General features: G+C 48.1%; 1 protein-coding gene and 1 long non-coding RNA gene across 2 annotated transcripts; one reads left to right on the top strand and one right to left on the bottom strand.

Moving 5' to 3' along the window:
• Positions 1–252: 252 nt before the first annotated feature.
• On the top strand, positions 253–2,421 carry LOC112268839. Its single transcript, XR_002960331.1, has 2 exons — positions 253–589; positions 2,165–2,421. It is a non-coding gene; the product is annotated as an uncharacterized LOC112268839 (long non-coding RNA).
• A 3,371-nt stretch (positions 2,422–5,792) lies between these two features.
• LOC100824318 (myb-related protein Zm38) lies at positions 5,793–8,285 on the bottom strand. Its single transcript, XM_003575915.4, has 2 exons — positions 7,745–8,285; positions 5,793–6,873 (listed from the first exon to the last, which is right to left on the bottom strand). The coding sequence occupies exons 1-2, from the start codon at positions 8,059–8,061 to the stop codon at positions 6,024–6,026; spliced, it is 1,167 nt and encodes a 388-aa protein (XP_003575963.1). The 5' UTR covers positions 8,062–8,285; the 3' UTR covers positions 5,793–6,023.
• Between the last annotated feature and the right edge of the window lie 16,191 nt (positions 8,286–24,476).

Below are 24,476 nucleotides of genomic sequence, written 5' to 3'. Positions count from 1 at the left end.
GAAAAAAAACTAAATTATATATGTGTGCGCTAGAAAGAAAGAAAATATGTTTGAGTTTCTAAGGTTGCACTAAAAATATGTTCTAGAGGAAACAACAGACTTCAGGAAAAGCTTGGCATGATTTAAAAAAAAAGTTGTACTAAAAGAAAAATTGGCAAAAGAAATTCTAAAACCGAGAGCTATTTTGGAGGTTCGTTTATTTCCAGCCATTGGGTTTGAAACAGAGCTGGAACTCACGGCCGATTCAGAAAGAAGATATAAACAGAGGAGACCCGGGAGGGCACAGCCACCACGATGACGCGCATCCGCCGCCACAGCGCCGCCATCTGCCCTAGCTTCTGCGTCGGACCTTCCATGTCGCTGCTGCACGCCACACGCCGGTCTGCATCGTCGCCGGCAGCGCGCGCACGAAAGGGCTGCTCCTACCTTCATGCCGCTGCCCTGCTGCCTACGGCGTATTGCTTCTGGCTGCACGCGGGCCGATGGAGGAGAGAATGCAGGTCAGACACACGAAAATTGGAGATAGAAGAAGAAGACTGCAGCGAAAATTCATCGAGTTCGTCAACAACCAATGGTTCACGCTACAAGGGTAATTCCTAATTAGTCCGTAAATAGATGGTCTTGAGATTGGAAGTTCGAAATTGTTCGATACGAAATTTGGGAAAACTGGTTCGAGAACTAATGATTTGGGAAACTAATTCGAAAATTGGGATAACTGGTTGATCTTATGAAGTTGGGCCTGAAATAAGAATTGAAGTACGTCTTCGTAATTATCTTTCCAACAGCACCGACATTGCTTAAGCTCGACCAATTGTGTGCAAGTTCTAGTCGGAACTGTCCCTAGCCCTGTCATTTTTTTATTTACACGGTAACCTGTTTATTAGATTTTTCATCAGGTTAATGGACTATCTAGTCTCGGCTCACAGCAGCAGATTAAGCTTTGGCTCTTCTGTGTATCTATTCATGGCGGTACGGTTAATTTGCTAGTTTTGGTTCATTAGAACTAAAGATATGAGGAGCAAGTAAATCAGAAGTCATGCTGGGAAATCGTTAGAGAAGTAAGGTCAGGGTTTTGGAAGGATTCGCTGCAATGAGTCTACCTATAATCATGTTCTTAATTTTTATTTTTATTTTATTTTTGAGAAACCAGTAGGAGCTCTGTCTATTCATTAAGAAGAAAGCAATTTGTTACAGACAACTCGTTTTTAAGGGCAAACGCAAAGCCCACTGCACCACATGTTGACTACTCCCAAAATAAGAAACAACAAAACACTGCGTAACAACTGTCTTGCGTAACAACTGTCTTGCGTAACAACTGTCTTGCACCAGCTTGAAGAGGCGAACCTTCTTCTCCCACACGTCAGCACAACAATCCGTCGACACACAACCAACATTGCCTAAGCGAAAGCGGCGACTAACGGAGAACCACTAAAACTACACTGACAACATCAACCATCACAACATAATAGATGCCGGCGACACTGACGACCTAGAAAACCGAGAAAGATCCATCAAACAATTGTGGTCGCCTTCTCCTTGGCGCAACCTTTCTTTGGTTTCTTCTTCTTCACCATCTCCACATTCTTAACGAGGCTTTCAATTGCCGCGATGGAGCGCAGAGACAACGGGCTCTTGAACATATCCATGTATGCCGCACGAGTAATATCATCAAGCTTTTCATTCTCACCCAAGAGGCCGCACACCCGCGCAAGCAGCTCATGTGTTGCAGTCTCGTTGCTGTTTGTAGTCATATCCTTTTTCTTCTTCTGTTGCTCAATGCGGTTGCTCCGGCGAGGCGTATCATTGGGAGCAGCCTTGCAACTTATTTTCGGCGTAGTAAGGATTGGCGTCGGCACAGGCCGAAATATCATAGCCATGAAGTCGTCGAGCTTTCTGCCCTCAACGGTCCCTGGATCATTGTTAGAATCGACCGAGGTCTCCGGGATGGTGACGACCTCCGCAACAACAGTCATATCATCCTGCACCATAGGCTTCTGGATAGACTTAGTCGAAGAGATTTGAGCCAGGTAGTCGCAAAGCCTGGTGTTGTCAGCAACACCAGAAACATCAACTATTTCATTGACAACATCAATGTCGCCAACGACAGTTGTTGCATGTTCTTAATTATCATAGAGTAGCTTCTTAAGCAAGATTTTTTCCACAGGTTTGAGAGCTTTCGGTGCAGATGATAGTTCTTCGGTTTAATCATCCGTTTGAGCAAGTGTATGGTTGCCGTTATTTGGTTCTTTTGGTGCTCGTATTGTTCTGTTGGCTGTTGCAATGGTCGTGCAAGGCTGCAAGAAAGAACACCACGCGGTCAGTACATTGTCCAATCACACATATTGACATATATGTACAATAACGGCTTCATGAATTATTCAACTTAGAAAAAATTGGATGCAGAGACTTCTTTTTTCCTTTAACCTTTAAAACATTTGTTTTTGTTTTTTTTTATTTTCTCATCTAGTTTACTTTGAGTTTATTTACTGTTCTGCATTTATTTATATTAAAACACACAAAAAACTAGAAATACCTTTTTTTCATGATGGTAGGAAACAATACTAAGTTGTGTGACTACACCAATGTTCCAAATGCTCAATTTATTGCAAATCCTATTATTTCACCTGAAATTAATGCTGATAGATTTGAAGTTAGTCCTGTTATGTTAAACTTGATATGCAAAGATCAATTTGGTGGTATTGCTAGCGAGGGTGCCTTGGTGTATCTTCATGACTTTCGTGAGATCTGTGATATGCCAAAATTTAAGAATGTTGAAATGAAGTTGATAAGCTTAAATTGTTCCCTTTTTCTCTCAGAGTTAGAGATAAGGAATGGTTACTATCTTTGTCTTGCGCGCGGTTTATAAATTCTTGGGATAGTCTGAAGGATGCTTTTATTAAAAAATATTACCCACTTGTTAAAATTCTGCAAAATAGAAACAATATCCTGTCTGTTAAACAATCTGATAATGAGCATGTAGCTACTGCTTGGGAAAGAATTAAATTATGCTTAGATGTTGTCCCTCACATGGAGTCAATGAATGGACTATCTTACACTCCTTTTACAATGGTTTGAAGTCTAGAAGCATTAAGAGTATCCCAAGTATTAATGCTTCCATTGGCAGAGAGAGTAACCCTTTTTAGCTCTGCCTCTAAGTGAGAAAGGAAACAATTTCACCTTGACAATAGCATTCTCAACATTTTTAAATTTTTGCATGTCACATATTTCACAAAAATCATGGAGGTGCATAGAAGCATCCTCATTAGCACTACCGCCAAATTGATCTTTGCAAATTAAATTCAGTAATCCAAGACTAACTTCAAAACTTTCAGCAGTAATCTCAGGTGAATTGATAAGATGCAATAAACTGATCATTAGGAGCATCTGTGTAATCACACAACTTAGTATTGCTCCCTACCATTTTTTAAAGTAAGTAATTCTAATTTTTTTATGTTTTAATTTTTAATTGCAAGGAAGCAAACAGCTTGAAACAAAATAAAGTGAAGTAAAGTAAACGATAATAAAAAGAACAAAACAAAAATAAGTTCTTTAAAAGGTCTAAGGAAAGAGGAATCTCACAACCAATTTGTTCTTGAAGTAGCGAACCTCCCCAAGCTTAGTTGATTGCAAGGAACTTCACAGTCTGGCCTGGACCTTTTACTCGGTACTCGGAGAGTAACTCGACTCGTTTGGTACTCGGCTCGTTAAGAGTTCGGCTCGTTAGACTAAAGAACCGAGTAGAGCACCTCCTGAAACTCGTTAACACTAAAGAGCTTAACGAGCCGAGCTAGCGAGACTCGCGAGCATGCTCGTTAGCTCGTTATCTGGCGTCTGGCGGTCGAACCAAACACAGTAACCCACGACTCGTTAGGCTCAGCACACCCTCCTGAACAGCCCAACTGACTGAACGCGGCCCAAGCCCAAGACTCGTTAGGTTAGTCGGGTCTCTAGTCTCCTCGTCTCGTACTCTCGTCAAACTAATATTAGTCTTATTAGTGTTTCTGTATTGTACTGTATGAGGACACCGAAGCTGTGTAATGGCTGCTAGTCTTATGAGTGTTTGTGTTGTAGCCTGTAATGGTTATTAGTTTTATTTGTTATGGACTTATTATATAATGCTGCACACATGTTTTGCCTGTCATTTTTTCTGCATAGATGCTGCCCATTTTTTTCACCACTAACGAGTTTAACGAGCGCTCACGACCATTAAACGAACCGAGCCGAACAGGTTTTGATGTTCGTTAAGGTTAACGAGCATAACGAGCCGAGCTCTTAACGAATCGAGCATGCTCGTTAGCCAGGCCAATCACAGATAGACTCTTATCTTCCTGAAAACTTATTGTCAAGTGATGGGAAAGGGAAGCTGAATCATACCTCTGCCCAGGAAGCAAGTGAAGCCTCATTGGTAAGTTCCTAGTCAACGCCAACCCATCAATCATTTTGTTTGATACCGGTGCATCACACATTCATTAATATCACAAGCATGGGTGCACAAGCATGTGTTAGTTACAGAAGTACTTAGTACACCTTTGATAGTACCGTCCCTTGGGGCAAGTTTCGAGCCTACCACTATTGCCATGGACTTTTGATAAACATCGGAAGTGTAATCTTTCCACTAGACCTTGTTGTGTTAAAGTCACATGGTTTGGATGTGATCTTAAGAATAGACTGGCTTTGTAGCGATAAGGGACACACAGGTTGTGCCAACCTAGCAATTGTACTTATATTACCATCCCAAAGGGAAAATTGATCAGATTTGCGTTGAGGAAGTACCTGTTCTTAGTGAATACCTGGATGTACTCTCACAAAGAATCAAAACCCTATACCACTCCTTTGTCATATTCATTAAGCATGTATATATGCTGCAACTACGGTGTTACTTGTGACTACATTCAATATACTACTCTTTAGTTGCTACCACCTATCATATGTGTGCAGAGAGAAGTGAGGGCTTCGACAATAAAAGCATGCACGACCAGATTACACAACCTGTAGATGGAGGGAGGGACGGAGATTGCAATTAATCGATTGATTTGTCATGGCAGAAGTGTACACATCAACTTTTCTTGCCTCCCCCTCCATTATGTTGAGTCTAATTGCACGGCCCAGCTAGCCAATTAACGGCCCCTAATCCCAACCTACCTACATATTTGACCAGTGACAGTGACTGTTCCTCCTACTCCATGCATGCAGGCACATGCATGATAGGCATGATCTCTCTCGATCCCCACACAACACTCACTCATGCATGCACTCAGCTGGCACCTTTCAGACCCCTCAAAATCTATCTCTATTCATAAGCTCATCAATGTGACTTCATGTGTAAGGGAAGCAGTTGGTGCATCAACGAAAAGATGAAGCAAAGGAACAAACAAAAGGGAGGTCACTTTACCATGAAGGAAATTCTTTTTTATAAAGCTGTACAGCGTGCATGCATTATCTGCAAACCCTTAAATACAATGTGCTTTTATATTTCAGAATAGATGGCATCCTAGCTAGGAAAGCTCAAACATTTATAGCTTTGACTATCGACTGATATTATAAAAAGCTTGTATATTACTCCGTATGATTGATCAAATAGAAATAATATCACTGTCAATTAAGCATATCATGAAAGATGTTTCAAAATTTGCAATTCTCTAGTTTGCTTCTAATAGGAACATATTCATCTCAAATAATAATGCTCAGAAGGTAAAATATTCATCTAAATGTGTAAATCGTATATTTGGAAAGAGAGAGCAGTATCAATATATATGTATCTGCATGGAATTGTGATGCATGAGACAACCATATACATCTCAAGTAACTTCCTTTTAATTATTTTTTGCATGACATGAATAACTGTATACAAGGATGAATTGAAGATATGTATAGGATCAAAAGTAAAGTAGAGAAAATGGTCTTGTGGGAAAATCTTGTACATTTTGGGGGAAATAATGTCAAGGCAAAAAAATATATACTACCTTTAATGTATATATTTATATATATGCTAGGAGAGAGATGGGCCCCACCGGTCAGTCTCATCACTCAACTTGGAAATCAAGGAACGGCAAGGACGACACGTCTTTCATGAGCTCCTCCAAGTCCCACTCCCCCATGACATTCCTGCTCATGTGCTGCTGCTGCTGCTGCTGGTGACCATGCAGCTGCTCCGGCCAGTAGACCACAGAACTGCTGACATTATTATTCTTGCTGTTGTCGTTGTTGTCCGTGATGTTGCTGCCATTGTTGCTGCTCAGCGTGGTGGCCTCAGGAGTAGTGCTCTTGTTTCTTGACGCCATTAGGGTCTGGTCTTGTGCTGCTGCCATGGCTGGCTCTAGCTGCAGAGGCGGCGGCACGTTGAAGAGGGCACTCTCTTCGCCTGCTACGACTTCTTCTCCCATGAAGCAGCCGGCGCCTCCATCCTCCATTGCCACCCCATGGTGGTAGTAGCTACCGCCATGCAATGCGGAAGCATGCTTGAAAGACAATGGATGGTGGTCATGGAAGAATAACGGCGGCGCCTGCGTCTCGCCACCGCCGCAGACTTGGTCGGGGAGCGGGAGGAGGAGCCCGCCGCTGTAGCTCCTGGATGCCGCCGCCATCGCTGACGACGGCCGGGTCTGCATGGAGGAGGAAGAAGACGTCGAGGAGGACGAGTCCATCATCCGCCACGTGCTCTTGATCATTGCGTGGTGGCCTCCGTCCTCTAGGCTGGCGAGGTCGAGGCAGCCGACGTCGAGCTTCGGCTCTGGCGGCGATGCGCATTCCGTAGTGGTCGCCGGAGACGAAGCCGCCGAGCTCACCTTGAGCCGCTTCTTGATGGTGGAGTTCCAGAAGTTCTTGATCTCGTTGTCGGTGCGCCCCGGCAGCCTGGCAGCGATCTGAGACCACCTAGAGCACGTAGCAGGGATATGTTGATTTTATTGCAAGCAAAGAGATGTTTCTGTCAGGGAAAAGTTTACAAGGACACGTGTCTTTATCTTTTTTCTAGTTACAAAACGACTGATTATTTTCATATTGGTGTCGTGATCATAGTTTATGGTAAGACAGAGATTAATCACAGGTATGATGGAACCGACAAGAAAACTGCATGTCCAGGTTAAACGCACATGCATGTGTATCGCTTTCAGTTTAAGTGTCTATGTTTGTCCAACTTTTATTTGCTACGACGTTATATCTGTTTTGTACCTTTATGTCATTTTTCCATGCAAATTAAATTTATTGAAGGAGGAAATGAAGGAAAACTCCTAGTCATTCTCTTATGGAAGTAGTAGTAAACAGTAAATAAAATTATACCATATACTAGTATTATGTTAAGATCCTACCGTGTGCCGACTGATATCGAGTCGATAAATTCTCAGTTGACTTGGAAAAGTTGTTGTGTTTTACGTACTTGATGATTAATAATGATGATGCTTTAGAATTTGAATGGTACCATAGTACTATATGGACACGTAGCAAAAACATTTATCAGCATGTAGAAAAGAAACCCGACCGTACAATGAGTGTTCTTTTTATTCAGGGGAAACAAACAACAATGTGTGTTCCTAAAGCAATGTTTCACAAAAAAAAAGAGAGATCAAAACAGGCAGGCAATAAACAATTATATCCTCCTACAAATATATTGCTCATAAGCCTATAACTACCACTAAAAGCTAAAATGTATGAAGAACACATGCATTTGCGTGCATGTTACTATTTTGGAAGGGAAAAAATTGAAGAGAAATAGATGCATCCTACATATGTATGTATGAATGAATACCTGTTGCCGAGGATGGCATGGAGGTTGACGATGAGGTCCTCCTCCTGTGGGGAGAATGCGCCGCGCTTGAGGTCGGGGCGGAGGTAGTTGATCCACCGGAGGCGGCAGCTCTTGCCGCACCGCAGCAGCCCGGCGTTCCGGGCCACGTCGCTCCAGGACCCTTGCCCGCTCCGCAGCATGTACGCCACCAGCCTCTCGTCCTCCTCCGGCGACCACAGGCCCTTCCGCAGCTTGGCTGCTGACGCCGCAACCACATTGCTGCAGCTGTTCCCTGGCCCGGATGCCGCCTTCGTCGTTGGGCACTCCGGCTTCCTCATTGCCCGTAATTAAGCACGCACACACACAGGAGTGAAGATAGATAGGTAGATAGAATATGGGGGGTATAGCTATGTACCGGCCGGCCTAGAGATCAGGTTGATCTCCGGGACTCCAAGTACACACCGGCCAAGTGTGTTGGATTTATAAGGGGGGGAATGGACTCGAGTGGTGTGAGTTATATATATATGATGTGTCTGTATGTGTGTGGGTGTGTGTTCTGTATGGAGTGATGGCCGAGAGGCATGGAGGGAGGACGAGAGGAGGAAGAAGGGGAGACGATGATATGATGGTGATGGCGATGGGTGTGTGCTTTGCTTAGAAACTGGACAATAGATGGAGAGCAATATCAAAGAGAAGAGGGGAGAATTGCTAGGTCCACACCACCCACACACACTCTGCCTTCGTAGTAGTGTTGGACTAGGAGATCTGTCATGCACAGTTCAAAATTTCTGATTTTTTTTGTCATTTCGAAGGCTAATACGTAATGTCCGTTGTCCCGAAGTTTCAGTCCAAACTCAGACGAAATATACAAAACTTGTCAAAATGTTTGATTAATTTTATTTGAACTTCCAAGTTTTCATATATATGTGAGGACTTTTCAAGGTTAGGATCTCAATCCATGGAGGATGGGGTGGTAAGCACCGACATTTTTGCATTGACGGGCAAGGTAAATATCTACCCTTGTGTTCCGGCGCTGAAGAGGCAGAGGTGTTGGAATGCCTCGAAGGTGTTCGGCTACTTAAAGAGTGGATCTTCATGCTAGCGATTGTCGATGCGCTTCTATGGTGGCAAGCTTGTTAGGAGGTGGATCTGGCTGTGCTTGGAATTTCTAGATACAAGGAGATTTCGGAGGCCTTAAAAACAATTCTAGGCTATCAGGTCCCAAAAGTGTCGAGAGAGTGCAACAAAGTTGTTCATGGGTAGCTAATTGAGCAAGTCAAACAATTCATTCGGCATTGTTGTGGGCATTTGGCTGCACTGATTTGTATTCTTTTGAGAATGTTGGCAAAGATGTAAGCACATTGTTCAAGACCGACGAGGCTCTCTCGTCCCGCACAAAAATAATCATGTGGCAATTCTTTTAGCAATTTCACATATCTCCGACTCGGAAACAAGTTTGGACCTTTTGAACATTGACATGGTTTTCAAGATGTAACCTTGACCACTAGTTTCTGTCTATTAAATGCAAAATACCCAATAAATTATTGTATTCTAGAAATAGTTTGAGACAAATCTATACATATCATTTCTCAAGTTTCCAATGTAGGTATGTAAAAGGATGTTAGGAGTCAAAGTTTGACTATCCTAAAGATAAAAAATTACAAACCAGAAAATTAAGCATATATTCATGTATCCCATCACTTGTGACATATATTGACAGCTCTGTGATCTAATGAGGTGTAGCTGGAATGTGTGAACCAAACATTTTACATGCTCGCACGACAGAGGGGGAGAGAGAGATTGGAGAGAGAGAGAGAGAGGAGTCTAGTCTTCTTGTCTTTGACTCCAGCTCTTGTTGTCTTTTCCCATCCTCACTTCCCTTGAGCCAGAAGGTTATCATGGCCACCTGAGGGCAGGGGGAGATCAGTTGAGGGGACAGAGATATATGCATACATATGCCCTTGTGTGGGGTTGTTTTGCCATGAAGCATAGCTAGCTAAGTCACATAATTGCTTAGAGTTCACATAATCCCACTCTCCCTCTCTAGATCTCTCTTTCTTTTCCCATATCTCAGCTTTCAAATGTCATCATAATCCATAGGGGCGTATATCAAAGCAGGTCACTATTATATGTGCATGCAATAACCGTTGGACCGATCGATGATGGAAGCTGTTGTAGTAAGCTGCAAAACATGCACGCGTGGAAGCCTTTGCATGGAGTGTACGTCTGGCGAACTGGCCCCTCTTCCTCTGCAAGGGAACAGAATCAGACTTCATCCCTTCCCTTTTGAAAAGTTCTCCAATCTAACAAAAAAAGAAATTGTTTAACATGAAGAGAGAAAATGAAGAAAAAGTTCATGTATATACATAGAGCTAGCTTGCAACTTTACAAGTTGGTCGTCGTAGTATATACATGGTTGTGATCCTCTGAAGATTTGTCCACTTGTCAGCTATGAGTACAGACAGTGTGGCCACTTGTCAGTGGATGAACTTAATTGCCAGCCTTCTACACTTCGTTTCTGCTGTACGTATTTGTAGTTTGTTAGGTACGTAGTTCGTTATGGTGATTATGCGTAATTATGCAGATTATTGATTGATGTAATAGATGGAACAAACAATTTGGGCAGCTTGTTTGCATGATGTATTGGTGCCCCACGCATCTACCATGCATGCATGCTCACAATTTTTACCAATATTCTTTTTATGTATTTTTCAGTTGATATCATCGGAGGGAGTACGTAGATAACTAAATATAGATGCAAATTAATACTGCAATCTCACAAGGCTTTCCCGGCCCTTAATCAACTATTTAATCTAGATAGATCAAGATCGCGTATGCATAATCTAAGACATGGCCACATATTGAAGCATTTTTGTTCCCATGTCTCCCAACATCATAACTCAGGTACAAGAAAGTTTGCTTTAAAGAAAGAGTGAAGCGTTTAAATACTGTCTGTGTAAAAAGTTAAGCCGCGCGCACATGGACGAGACAATACAGTAAGCCAAGTGCTAAAAAGGGAGATTTCAAGCATGTGATCCATTCAAAGGAGCTTACTTTTGTTTAGTCCCATATAACAAAATAAATATATGACAGCCAGGGGCTTTGCGCTTTCTGTGAGACATGCATATTTTTTTCACACTAGTAAATTTTATATTGATTAATCCACGTAAATATGTTAACATGTTCAAATAGCTTGTTATGGTGTCAGCACTTATATCTAGTTTAAGCTTGGGCAACCATCATGATGGCTGCTACTAGGATACTTGTATTGGCTCGTTTGGTGCACCGGGAGAAAAAAGGTCGAGATCCCAACCCAATCCCGTCGACAAAGAGGCATGTGCGTTAAACCCAGCGAGAGAATTATGCAGGTCCATTCGGTTGTGGTCCGGGAAGGTAAATCTCGGCCCATCTCGATCGAAACCCAGGGATCTGCCCAACGCAATTCTGTTTTTTTTTTCTTATTCTATTTTTTTTAGAGATCGATGGCACTCGCACCCTTTTGTCGTCTTATATTGCTATTCCACATGTTAAGCAAAGCTCAAAATTATTTCTCAAAATAAAATAAAATGAGAAGCTTGCGCCAATAAACACCCCCTCCGTTCCAAATTAATTGGCGTGGATTTATACAAATCCGCGTCAAGTTAATTCGAGACGGATGGAGTATTTATTATTCAGAAATAATCTCGTCTCAACGAAGTCAATGTGTCGTGGTGGTGTCACGACAGATGTCATATGATGGTTTAACTTGGGGCCGATGGACAAAGGAGGAACCGGAGGAGGGAGGACGTGAAGGGGAACACGCACAAACACACAAACACATCATGGTTTACTCAGGTTCGGAGCCCTCTTGTCGAGGTAAGACTCTTACTCCTGCTTTGTTGTATTAGCCGAGATAGACAAGCTTTACAATGGCGCTCCTTGAGCTGTATTCTTGAGAAAGAACAAGAAGAAAGGGGAAACCCTAGAATGCTCCGCCTCTCCTGTGTGTGTCTCTACCGAGGGGTGAGGTTCTATTTATAGGCCAGGCATGTCACACTGACATGCAGACCGAGTCTAACGTCATCTTCCTTGAACCCCGCCGGGCACGCGGCTCGGTTCCCTCCAGGAAGTACTGCAGGGGACAAGACAATTTTACTTTTCCTGCCAGCCAGCAGCGGGTACGGCTATCCTCTGCCGACTTCCGTCATAGATTCGCTTTCAGTGCTTCTTTTGCGTGGTCACCTGACACCGATACGCAGGCATTGACCGCTTTCCCTGGAGTGATGATGGCGCTGCTTTACTTTACATCGCGTGGTCAGGATAAGACCGTTGAGAGATCTCGGCTACCGCCGAGATCAACATGCTCGTCCTTATCCTGCAAACTCATAAAGCAAGATAGCCCCGTCGGCATACGCTTGGCATGCTGGCTTAGCGTTAGCCGTACTCCATGATGCCGGCATACGTAGCCATGCCGGTCTTTGTCTCCGTCATCTCGGCTAGAGTGGTGTTGCCATGACCCTACCCAGGGTCATCCCCCCGACACTAGTCCCCGAAGCTGTTGTGGTCCGGCAGAGAAAGATGTTGGGCTACGACAGTTTCCCATAGACAGACCACCAACGCCTAGATGAGTTCGGCCGAGAAGGATGCCGAGATAGCCCCAGATTCTCACGGCCAAGATCAGTCTGATCCTGGACTCCGGGTTGGCGTGCTTATTCAGCCCTTAGCCGAGATTCTTTCTTCTTCATGTTCGTCAGTTGAAAGCTTATTTCTGCCGACATAGATGCCAACTGTGACTTGGACTCTTCACTTCTGACGGGAGGATAACGCTTGAGTTAATGCAATCACGCTTTTTGAGGCGAGCGCGCCGTCGCGTCGGACAGTAAAGCCGACAGAGCCTTTAAGGATGGAATTTCGGTTCCCACGCGAACACTTATCCTCCGATTCTCGGCTGCACGCCGCGCAGTAACCGAGCAGGCGCTTTGATGGGAATAACTGCCCCAAATCGTGCGCAATCTTCCCGTTAGCCACTGAGATAGCGGGCGCGGGGGAGTTGTGCCCCATTACTGCACTGCGGGTATAAAAGGAGGAGGAGGGCGTGGGCAGAAAACCCTTCGCACTCCTCGCTCTCTTCGCCCCTTCGTGCTCCTTTGCTCCCTTTGCTCCTCGCGCACTTTGCCGCCGTAGCTAGCTCTGAGCTTCTCCGGCGCTGCGATTTCTTGCTCTCGGCCACCGAGCTCACCGCTGCAAGTTCGCTCGCAGTCGCTTGGGAGTCCGCCCCATTTCTCTGCTTGCTCGAGCCTCGCGCAAGCGCCTCCCTCACCGAAAACTCAAACCCTAGATCTACTCCCAAATCCATGGCTTCTTCTTCCCGCAACCCCGCCGTCGACCCTGCTGCTCAGCAGGCTGAGGAGAGGACCGGCTCGGAGCGAGCCGGCTGGGAGGGCTCAGATGTCACTCCAGCGAACATCGAGTGGCTCCGCCGCTCCTGGCTGATTCCGGAGGGCGTCGAATGCCGGGTTCCCGGCGACGAAACCGTGCCGACTCCAGAGCTTGCTGAGCACGTCGTTTTCCTCTCGCATTTCGAGCGCGGCTTCGCTCTCCCCGCTAGCAATTTCTTTAGGACCTTCCTTGATTTCTTTGGCCTCCAGCCGCACCATCTCCCGGCGAACGCCATTCTTACCCTCTCAGCATTCGTCACCTGCTGCAAGGGTCTCGAACTCTAGCCATCCATTGATCTGTGGTCCCGGTACTTTATGTTCCGGCCGCAAGTTCTCCCCGACAAGGACAATCCCGGCGCTCCCAAGCCGATGACCTAATGCGATGCTGCCACTGTCATTCCTCGCCGGGGCTCCATCTTCCCTCGGATTCAGAGTCTTGAGTCATGTAAAAAATGCCTCAAGACCTTCTTCTATATCAAGAACTCTGCTGAGGCCGACTACATCAACCTGCCGGAATTCGAAGTCGGCCCCCCAGAAGAGAAAAGGAATTGGTCCCACGACGGGAAGGACGCCTTCCCGGAGGCTGCCAGGATCCACGCCAGGATCCTCGAACTCAAGGATGAGGGGATGTCGGCTGATGACCTGCTAGCCATCTTCATCTACCGGCGCCGGATCCACAAGATGTGCTTCTACGGCGGTCAATTTGACCCGGATAGGGTGTCGACCATCAAGCTTTCTCACGCTGAGGTTCGGCGCCGGGTCAGGCCGATCGCCAAGACAAACATGTCGGAGAAATGGGCGTGGGGCAAGCCGGCATATGCCAGGGATCGTCGCGCTCCTCCAGTAAGCTTTAACTCTTACTCATTTTATATTTATATCCGACATACAACTGTGCCGGCACTTGTCCGATATAAGCTTATCTCGGCTCAATCCGACTCCTTTGTGCAGATGTTCTCTCTTCAGCGGAGTGAAGACGGGGGCTCTCCCGACAAGCGCTTTGCTGCCCCGCGTAGGTCCGCTGACGTCGAGGACCTGGACTCGGAGGATTTCATGCCAATCCCCCATGCCGGCCCTCGCCGTATCGAAAGTAAGGACCTCTGACACCCTTCTTGTAATCTTTTCAATACCCATTAGCAAAGTATTTACTCTTGCTTTATCCCGTAAATAGACGATTCGGGCGAGCCTACTGCTGAGGCATCAGAAGCAGGTGCCGTTGCGACGCCGGTCCGGCAGAAGCGCACCGTTATAAAGCGCCCCGCCGAGAAAGATCTTCCGCAGAACGTGAAGCGGAAGAAAACTGCGGCGCGTGGACCCAAGCCCAAACCCCTGATCGCTGGGTAAGGCCGAAGTTACTTCAATTGCTAACATCGGTTTTCTTCTTTGTAATCATGCCAACGACTAAGCTTTTTTATTTCTGCAGGGAGGCTTTAACAGCCACGCAATCTCGGACGTGTATTGCGTCCGAGATCCCGGTGGCTCCCTCTTCCCGCGCCGAGATTACAGACCTGGCCACGGGTGATACCAGGACCGCCGCGGATCCGACATCCCCCGCTCGGGATGTCAGCCCGAGCAGCGACACCTCGATCGTCGGCCAGACCGAGACTCCTGCGGCCGGGGTCTCGGCGACCAAGGCTGCTCCTTCCTCGGCAGCAGTCGAGACCGCGACGGAGCCGCCGGCCTCCGAGACGCCGCAACAGCCGGCAGTGGGTTCTCAAGAACCCCAAGGGCCTCAACCGACTCCGACGCCGCCTCCGTCTCCGTCGCGGCAGGAGGACACCCAGGTTGCTGCCGCACGGGCCAAGAAGGCCATGGGCCCTGCTGCTGCAACAAGATCGGCAGCCCCGGGCTCCGCTGGCCCGCGGCCTTCCGGCAGGCCGCATGAGGTTCCCCGTCGGACGGCCAGCGGGCACAGCTGGGGGTCATTGGGCCAGTCTGTCATGGATTGGAACAGTGCGGATCACTATGAAGTGACCTCCAGCAGCGTACAGTCGGCGCGGCAGATCCCCTTGGTGGGACCACCACCGACATCAACTCCGGAGTCGATCTCGACCCGGATGTACCAAGCCAGGGTGGCTTTGTTCGAGGCCGGCCGAGCCACCAAGGTACGAACAATCCTTCAGAAAACTTTAACTTCTAAATTTAGCACCGTATCCATATTCCTAGTCCCCGAGGTTTAGGGCGAGTAGAAAATAGTCGGCCTGAAGCTTATCCCGAAGAACTTTAAACACTTATTCCTCGAGATTCAGGCCGGGTTTAGAATAGTCGGCCTGAAGCTTAGAATACTTCAAATACTCATTCCCCGAGATTCAGGCCGGGTTTAGAATAGTGGGCCTGAAGCTTAGAATACTTCAAACACCTATTCCCCGAGATTCAGGCCGGGTTTAGAATAGTGGGCCTGAAGCTTAGAATACTTCAAACACCTATTCCCCGAGATTCAGGCCGGGGTTAGAATAGTCGGCCTGAAGCTTAGAATACTTCAAACGCTTATTCCCCGAGATTCAGGCCGGGTTTAGAATAGTGGGCCTGAGATTCAGGCCGGGGTTAGAATAGTCGGCCTGAAGCTTAGAATACTTCAAACGCTTATTCTCCGAGATTCGGGCAGGGTTTAGAATAGTCGGCATGAAGCTTAGAATACTTCAAACACTTATTCCCTGAGATTCGGGCATTAACTTCCTGCTGCAGTAACATGAACTATGAATCACTGTTTTGCAGCTCTGCATGAATAAGCACACCGCCATCTTCAAGACTTTGTTAGCGATGTACAAGAAGTTGGAGGCTGAGCACGAGGCACTCAAAACTGAGCGTGAACACCAGGGTAAGTATCTTTTACCAGAAAAGAGTCTTTCTCCGAGTATCAATGTTCTGCGAGAACTAACACCTGCTCTTGTTCACAGCCGGGGACAACGCCCAAGTAGCCGAGCTACTGAAGCGCGTCGCCGAGGTCCAAGGTAACTCGTCGTCCGTATCCCGGGTTCCATCCATATTAGATATCAATCTCTGTAATATATGCCTGTTAAAACAGATGAGAAGACTCGGCTAGCCGAGCAGCACCGAGAGGACGTGCCTCGGCTGCAGGCACAAATCTCGGCGCAAGCGGAGGCACACAAGACCGAGGTGGGTGAGCTCACCTTGGCTCTCTCTACCCAGGCTGATGAGAGGATCCGCCTAGAGGATGAGGTGAACAAGTGCAAAGGTTTGGTCGCCGAGACTGAGACCCGCGCCGTTGCTGCCGAAAAAGAGGATGCTGAGGAGACCCGGCGGTTTCAGGTTGTTCGGCATGAGCTCATCAAGATCGAGGCCATGCTGACCAGTAAGTTGCTAGCACAAATTTCTTCATCTGATCACTTGTCCGAGTAATAGTAGTAAAAATGCCGAGACTCATTACTATCTTTTAAGCTTTTGTCAGAATTTTTTCCACAATCGGTCGAGACCACCGAAGCCGCCGTGATCAAGGCGTGCAAGAAGAGGGATCCAACCGGGACCACCCCCTTCGAGTACGACTCAGAGGATTATTTGGTTAGCATTTCTAGCCAGGTAAAACCTATAAAATCGTTCGGGGTGAACATGCTGAACGCCGGCATCCGTGCCTTCCGGGCTCTGTGGCCGGGAGAGGAGGCTCCGACCGGCATCCCCGAGTTAGCAACGCGTCTGCTGTAGGTGGGGGATCGCCTCAACGAGTGGCGGGAATCGGCCGCACGCGTTGGCGCTGACGAGGCCTTGTCATTTGTACTGTCTTGGTACGACGGCATCAACCTCGACGTGCTGCAGTCAATGCGTGCCGGTTCCCCCTACCTCACGGACCCGGAGGTAATCGCCAAGCGCAAGGAGCGGGCCCATTCCTTCATCCGGTATGCCGACGTGCATACGTTCGTGGAGGGCCCGCCATCCGAAGCTGAGGCCGAGATGACCGATGGCGATGAAGAGGAGGCAATGGACGAGGAGATTGTCATTGAGTCGGCCTCCACCGCAACGGATGCACCAAGCTCCGGCGCCAACCATCCCTCTGTCTCTTCTTAGTTATGCCGGAAAAAGAACTTTAGAACTTTAGAACTATCAAATCCCCGGAATGCCGGGTGCAAATGTAACCGGAATACTTATGTTTGTCAGGCACTATGTTTTTAATTTAATTAAGTCTTTTGCTTATCGAATTCCCGACCGAGTCCTCGAGTTCATTTATTCTTTTAGTGAAATTTTACAACTTTGGTTCTTTTGTCTGCCTTGCCGGCGTTCGACGTATGAATCGCAAAGTCGTAAAACCACTCTCTCGAAAAAAGTAACTCAAAGAATTCGCCCGGCAACAACCGAGTTAAAAAGGAATGCCGAGTTAAGATGGCGCGTATCTCGGATCGCCTCTTTGCTTGTTTCCTTAGTCATTTTTCGTGTGCTCGGTTATTTTATTCCCGTCTCTAGCTTGCCATGAAGCCGGGTTGCGGACAGCAGCGAAGTCATAGAGGGGTTTTGTCAATACCGACACACTACTAAATTAACGTAAGGTTACGCAAATAAGCCACGCCGACATACTACGAAAGTTGTAACAGAGTACTTAAATGATACTTAAATCCCCGAGTTTCTTTTGAGAACCCGGCGGATAATTTCATTGTCTTAATGAAAACATTCAACATAAGGAAAAATTAATACAAATACTCAGCTTTCAAGTATAGAATGGACGGAGCAACGCTACATTCCACGGCCTCTTGGTGTCCTCGCCTGACTGGTCCATCCTGTTCGCCTTGGGGTCTTGTGCATCTATAAGATAATAGGAATCATTGTGGAGTGCTTTGCTCACAATGAAGGGTCCTTCCCATGGAGGTCATAATTTGTGCATGCCGGCTGTGCGTTGCACAAGCGGGAGGACAAGATCTCCGTCCTGGAATACTCGCAGGCTGACCTTTCGGCTGTGATAATGCCTTAGGTGCTGTTGATAGATGGCCGACCAAGATAGAGCCAATTCCCGTGCTTCTTCGAGCAGGTCGACATCATTTTCTCGGGCCTCTTTTACCTCGGCCTGCGTATACATGGTTACTCGCGGAGAGTCATGTTCAATGTCGGCTGGTAGGACAGCTTCCGCCCCGTACACGAGGAAGAACGGCGTGTATCCTGTAGAGCGATTGGGAGTCATCCTGAGACTCCGCAGCACAGCCGAGAGTTCATCCAGCCAGCATCCCGGAGTGTGCTCCAACGATTCGATTAGCCGGGGTTTTATGCCGGCCAAGACCATGTCATTTGCTTTCTCCACTTGCCCATTGGATTGAGGATGTGCTACAGAGGCAACATCAAATCGGATTTTCTTTTCAGCACAGAATCGCGCGAAAGGTCCCTCCGCGAAGTTTGTTCCATTATTCGTGATGATACTATGCGGGTGCCCATATCTCAAGATGACATCCTTCAGAAATGATACCGCAGTTTTGCCGTCACACTTCTTTATCGGCTTGACCTCAATCCATTTGGTGAACTTGTCGACCATGACCAGGATATGCGTCATGCCTCCTCGCGCCCGCTTGAACGGTCCTACCATATCCAAACACCAGACGGCAAACGGCCAAGTGATTGGAATGGTTTTGAGTTCGGATGCCGGCATATGAATCTTACTGGCATATCTCTGGCAGCCATTGCACCTCCTGACTATGTCTTCTGCTTCCTGTAGTGCACTCGACCAGTAGAAACCGTGTCGGAAAGCTTTGCCTACTAGCGTTCTCGAAGATGCGTGATGGCCACACTCTCCTTGGTGAATATCCCGGAGTATCTCCTGCCCTTCTTCCGGCTTGACACATCGTTGTAGGACGTTAGTGACGCTCCTTTTGTAAAGCTCACCGTTGATGATGGTGTACGCCTTTGCTCTTCTTTGAATTTGTCTTGCCGACACCTCCTCTTCTGGTAGACTCCCATCTTTGAGGTAAGACATTATCGGTTGAGCCCATGCCGGCACAGGATGAGTGGTGAAGATCGGCTCATCCGGCTCGTCTATCTCCATTTGCTCAACTGCCGTTGCTTCCGCCGAGTTAAGACGCTCAGTCCCCGGGTTACCGGAACCGTTGCCGCTGTCAATGTCCATAGGAGTGGCGTCGGCCTCAGAGCTCGCTGGGATAAATATAGACTTCGATTCTGGCAATGGTTTGATGGATGGCTTGTGTAAATGCTCTAGTGCCACCCCAGCCGGAATGACTTGTCGTGTTGAACCAAGTTTCGACAATGTGTCAGCTACCTTATTTTCGCCCGAGGTATATGGTGAAATTCACACCCTTCGAAATGACCACTGATCTTTTGAACATGGAACCGGTATAGTGCCATGTTGGCATTCAGTGCATCCCAGTTGCTGGAAGCTTGCTGGACAACCAAATCGGAGTCACCAAAACATTGAATCCGGCGAACTCCAATTTCCTTTGCCATTTTCAGTCCATGCACCAGTGCTTCATACTCGGTGACATTGTTGGATGCTGCAAAGTGAATTTGCAGTACGTACTTGAGCTGATCGCGCTTAGGCAAGGTCAGAACTATGCCAGCACCTAACCCGCTTTTCATCTTAGAGCCATCAAAATGCATCTTCCAATAATTAGTTTCCGGGGGTGGTGGCTCATACTCCATCTCTGCCCAATCCACCAAAAAATCTGCCAGAGCTTGAGATTTTACAGCATCTCGTCTATCGTACTGTAACGTATAGGGTGCTAGCTCAACGGCCCCATTTTGCTACCCGGTTGCTCGCGTCTTTGTTACCCATGATCTCCGAGACAGGCGCCTCACATATAACCCGGATCTGATGCGCATCGAAGTAGTGCTTCAGCTTTTTTGCCGCCATATAAACACCGTACGCCATCTTCTGATAATGGGGGTAATTCTGCTTGGACGACGATAACACCTCGCTCAAGTAATATACCGGCCTTTGCACCGATTTGCCATCTTCAACTCTTTCAACCACGATGACGGCACTAACAACTCGGTTGGTTGCCGCGATGTATAACAACATCGGCTCCTTCTCCATTGGAGAGGCCAATATTGGTGCTGTAGCAATCATTTTCTTTAGCTCCTGAAAAGCTAGGTCTGCCTGTGGCGTCCATACAAATTTGTCAGTTTTCTTCATCAGCTGATATAAGGGCATGGCCTTTTCGCCCAGTCGACTAAGGAAACGACTTATCGACGCTAGGCACCCCGTGAATTTCTACACATCTTTGAGGCACTTTGGCAATTAGATTCTTTCTGCAACAGCAATCTTTACACGGTTTGTTTCTATACCTCGGCTTGACACTAGGAACCCAAGCAATTTCCTTGCCGGTACACCCAATGTGCATTTGGCCGGGTTCAGTTTCATTCGGAATCTCCTTAGATTCGCGAATGTTTCCCGGATATCGTCCACGCACGTAGCACTCTCTTTGGTTTTTATGACGACATCGTCGACATATACCTGCAATTTTTGCCGAGTTGATCGTGCAAACATTTCTGCCTGCATCTTTGATAAGTAGCTCCTGCATTTCTCAAACCAAACGGCATAGTGCAATAGCAATAAGCCCCGAACGGGGTGATAAATGATGTCTTTATTTGATCGTTAGGGTTCAACGGTATCTGATGAAAACCAGAATATGCATCCACAAAAGACAACAACTCACACCCGGCAGTAGAGTCAATCACTTGATCGATCCGAGGTAACGGGAAAGGATCTTTGGGACATGCCTTGTTGAGGCTGGTGTAGTCGATACACATGCGCCACACCTTGGCAGCAGTTGGGTCGTCCTTCTTCTTCTCGACCATGACCAGGTTTGCCAGCCAGTCGGGATGTAACACTTCCATGATGAAGCCGGCAGCTAGAAGCCGGGATATTTCCTCTGAGATGACTTTCCTTCTGTCATCGGCGAAGCGTCGAAGGGGCTGCTTCACCGGTCTCGCGTCTGGCCTGACGTGTAATGAGTGCTCAGCCAGCTCCCTCGGCACACCCAACAGGTCTTGATTCGACCATGCGAAGATGTCCCGATGCTCACGGAGGAAGCTGGTGAGCTCGCCTTCCTATTTCTCGCTTCGACCGGCACCAATGATGACGGTGCGGTCCGGGAACTCGCTGTCAATTTGAATCTTCTTTGTTTCCTTGGCTATCTGGAAAGCCACACTTCCATGAGGATTTTTCATAGCCGGCAAGCCAATCTGTGCCGCCTGAGCCATCACGACAGCTTCCTGTAGCTTCTTCTTCTCACCAGCAATGACCAGAGATGCAGCCAGAGCCGACCTTGCCGCCGCGCATTCGATTGAACGGTTGTAGTTGCCAGTGATGGTTATGGTACCATTTGGTCCCGGCATCTCTCATCTTGAGATAGCCAATGTGGGTTGTTGCCATGAACTTGGCGAGTGCCGGTCTACCGAGCAGTGCGTGGTATGGACTATTGAGGTCCACCACTTCGAACAACAGATTCTTAGTCCGACAGTTCTCCCGGGTACCGAATAAGGCGTCCACTCGAATCTTGCCTATTGGGGCACAAGACACTCCCGGCACGATGCCATGAAAGGTAGTCCGGCTTGGCTCAAGCATGTTGTCGGTAATGCCGAGCTTCAGCATCGTGTCCCGATATAGGATGTTTATGCTGCTCCCATTGTCGACGAAGACATGAGTGAACTTGACGTTAATGTCAGGCCCGATGAGTGTCGGATCAACCACCAGGGCGTATCCGCCAGGATTAGGCATAACCTTGGGATGATCTGCCCGGTTCCAGTTGATCTCCTGCTCCGACCAATACATGAACTTCGGAACAGCCGGCATTACAGCATTGACATCCATTTCTCACCTACGCTGACTTTGTTTGTCAGTCGGCTCAGTGATGAAGATCATGTAGCTTTGGTGATGCTCCTTGTACTCATTTCTCCCGGCATAGCCTGGGATTTCCTGTTCCTCCACCTTGTTAATAGCATTGTTCGCCTGAGGGGGTCCCTGGATTTGCGCATTCGCACCTGTGAGCGGTGGAGGAGGGGGTAACCGACTTGCGTCACCCTTCTCGGCCCGTTGCATCCAGCTGCGCTGCCGCGTCGTCTGGTTCGCCGGCTTGTTGGGGTTTGTCATGTGAAAACGACAAGGCTGATCCAACATCACTTCGAAGGTATACTTCGGCTTATCTTGCCAGGGTTTCTTTTGTTCTCCCTTCTTGACCCACTGATGATTTCCTGTTTTCTGACGCTGGCTAGAGCCGGCATCAGGTTGGTCCTGAATCACAGCGACATGAGCTGGCCCATATCGGTAATCCAGCCTGTCATACCTTCTCTTGTTGCGATGATCTTGATGATCGTTTATCCGGAATGCCCCGGCAGGATTGTATACCGGCTGCTCTCTTTATGGCTCTGCCGGCATCAGCGATGGCTGAGTCGGATCGCCAAGCACGTATATGTCGGCTATCCTGATCATTTCAGACAGAGTAGCCGGCATCTCTCTTTGAAGCTTTTGCCACAGCATGCTGCCGTGCCGACATCCTTGGACAAACCATGCTATGGCCTCCGATTCCACTATCCCTTCACAGGAATTGCGGAGATTGTTCCATCTTGTCAGGTAATCTGGATCGGTCTCGTTGTCTCCCTGCTTGCACATGGACAACTGTTGAGGACGATCTGGCCTCTTATAAGTACTGGTGAAGTTGCTGAAAAAGGCTTCCTCGAGATCTATCCAGCAGTTGATACTGCTCTCCGGCAAATTGTTTAGCCATATCCTTGCCGGTCCTACCAGCATCTGGGGTACGTAACGCACTGCCCATCTGCGGTTGCCGCCTGCCACACTTACTGCTGTGACATAGTCTTCCAGCCAATCTTTCGGCTTAGTACTGCCGTCATACGTTCTCATACTCCTGGGCAGCTGGAAACCCGGGGCTGGTTTCTCCCTCAAGATTCGGTTCGCGAAGCAACGCGGTCCCGAGGGACCTTGCTCCTCCAGGAGCTCGGACAGATAGATTCGGTCAAGCCGATGTCGTGCATCCAGGGGTGATACCTGCCTATTGCCAACTCTGCCTCCGAGCGGGCCGAGGTTATCGCGCTCCCGCCTGATATAACCCTCGTCTGCCATGGCCGAGTATCCGTCATCGTAATGGTCATACCAGCGATCTTCACCTTGATAGAGGGGGTTGCACCCGACACCCTGCTGTCCTGCAGCAGTATTGGGTGCCGGACCCCGAGGTCGGTGTCCCTGATCGAACGAGTTACGCTCCTGCTGATCTCGGCGATTTCCGCCAAGACGCAGACCACTTTGGCTGTCATCGACCCTCCTGACTATTTGCCTCTCGGCCAAGGCTGGGTCATGGCGTTCCAGCTGCTTATTCCGAACAGAGTTGACGCTTTTGTCCCATTTGCCACCAGGCGAGGATGCTTGTTTGTCAACCCGACCACCAGCGTCTGCAGCCGAGTGAATGACCTGCGACGCACCGGGTTTACCGTGCATTCTCATGTATGCCTCATTCTGTTCGTTAGCTATCTGGAGCAGCTCTTTCACGCGCAACTGTTGCTGTCGTAGTGCCTCTCCCGTAAGATTCGACAACTCCTCAGCTGCAGCCTGCCGAAGCAAAACTTGCCGACACAGCTGGTGCTCCCCTGCCATCTCTTGTCATCTCGGCATTCAAGTTCTTGCCACGGTTACGCACCTCCCCCACTCTGCTAGGGTTAGTAAACGCAGTAGAACTGAGACCATGAGCTTTGTTATACTCACGGAGCGAGATGTCGAGCTGTTGTCGGGCGTTGGCGACATCAACGGCTTCCTTCAGCAGCTTCTGTCTCTCCAACTCCAACTCCACCTGTAACTGGGCCGGGTTAGCGTTCGACGCCACCGGCGCGGTCAGCCACTCGATGGAGGTCTGGATCTGAGTCGGCTTTGGTGGCAGAGCCGATGTGCCGGCTTGAGCGGCGATGTTCTCCGGCTTCTCCAAAGGGAGCTTCGCCGTTCTGCCGGACTTGGTTGGGACCGCGCCACCTCCTGTAGCGTCCCTTCCCGCATCAGCGCCATGGGCCGTCACCATGACCTCCACACGGTCAGCGGGGCAGTCAAAGTGCTGGCCGCGAGCCGTGCAGATGGCAGGGGGATCTTCGGCCATCACCACCTGCTCCGGGTACCTGCAAGGGCTGTCAGTAGCAACGTAGACCTCGTGCATGCCGAAATTGATGAAACGGCCTGCACAAGGAAATGGTGTGCCATCGAAGCAGCCCGTGTTCTTGTTGATGAAGCCCAGAGAGCCGAATCTCTGGACCAAACCGAAGACCACGCGCTCTTCGGTGACGAGGAAGTTTCCCGTCCGGATGAAAACTCCAGCCAACGCTGCTGCTGGCCCCACGGTGGGCGCCAACTGTCGTGGTGGTGTCACGGCAGATGCCATAGGATGGCTTAACTTGGG

Source organism: Brachypodium distachyon, chromosome 4 (genome assembly GCF_000005505.3).
Source record: "Brachypodium distachyon strain Bd21 chromosome 4, Brachypodium_distachyon_v3.0, whole genome shotgun sequence".
NCBI classification, from domain to species: domain Eukaryota; kingdom Viridiplantae; phylum Streptophyta; class Magnoliopsida; order Poales; family Poaceae; genus Brachypodium; species Brachypodium distachyon.
The sequence above is the reverse complement of the archived record's forward strand: the minus strand, read 5'-3'. Positions and strand labels throughout refer to the sequence as shown.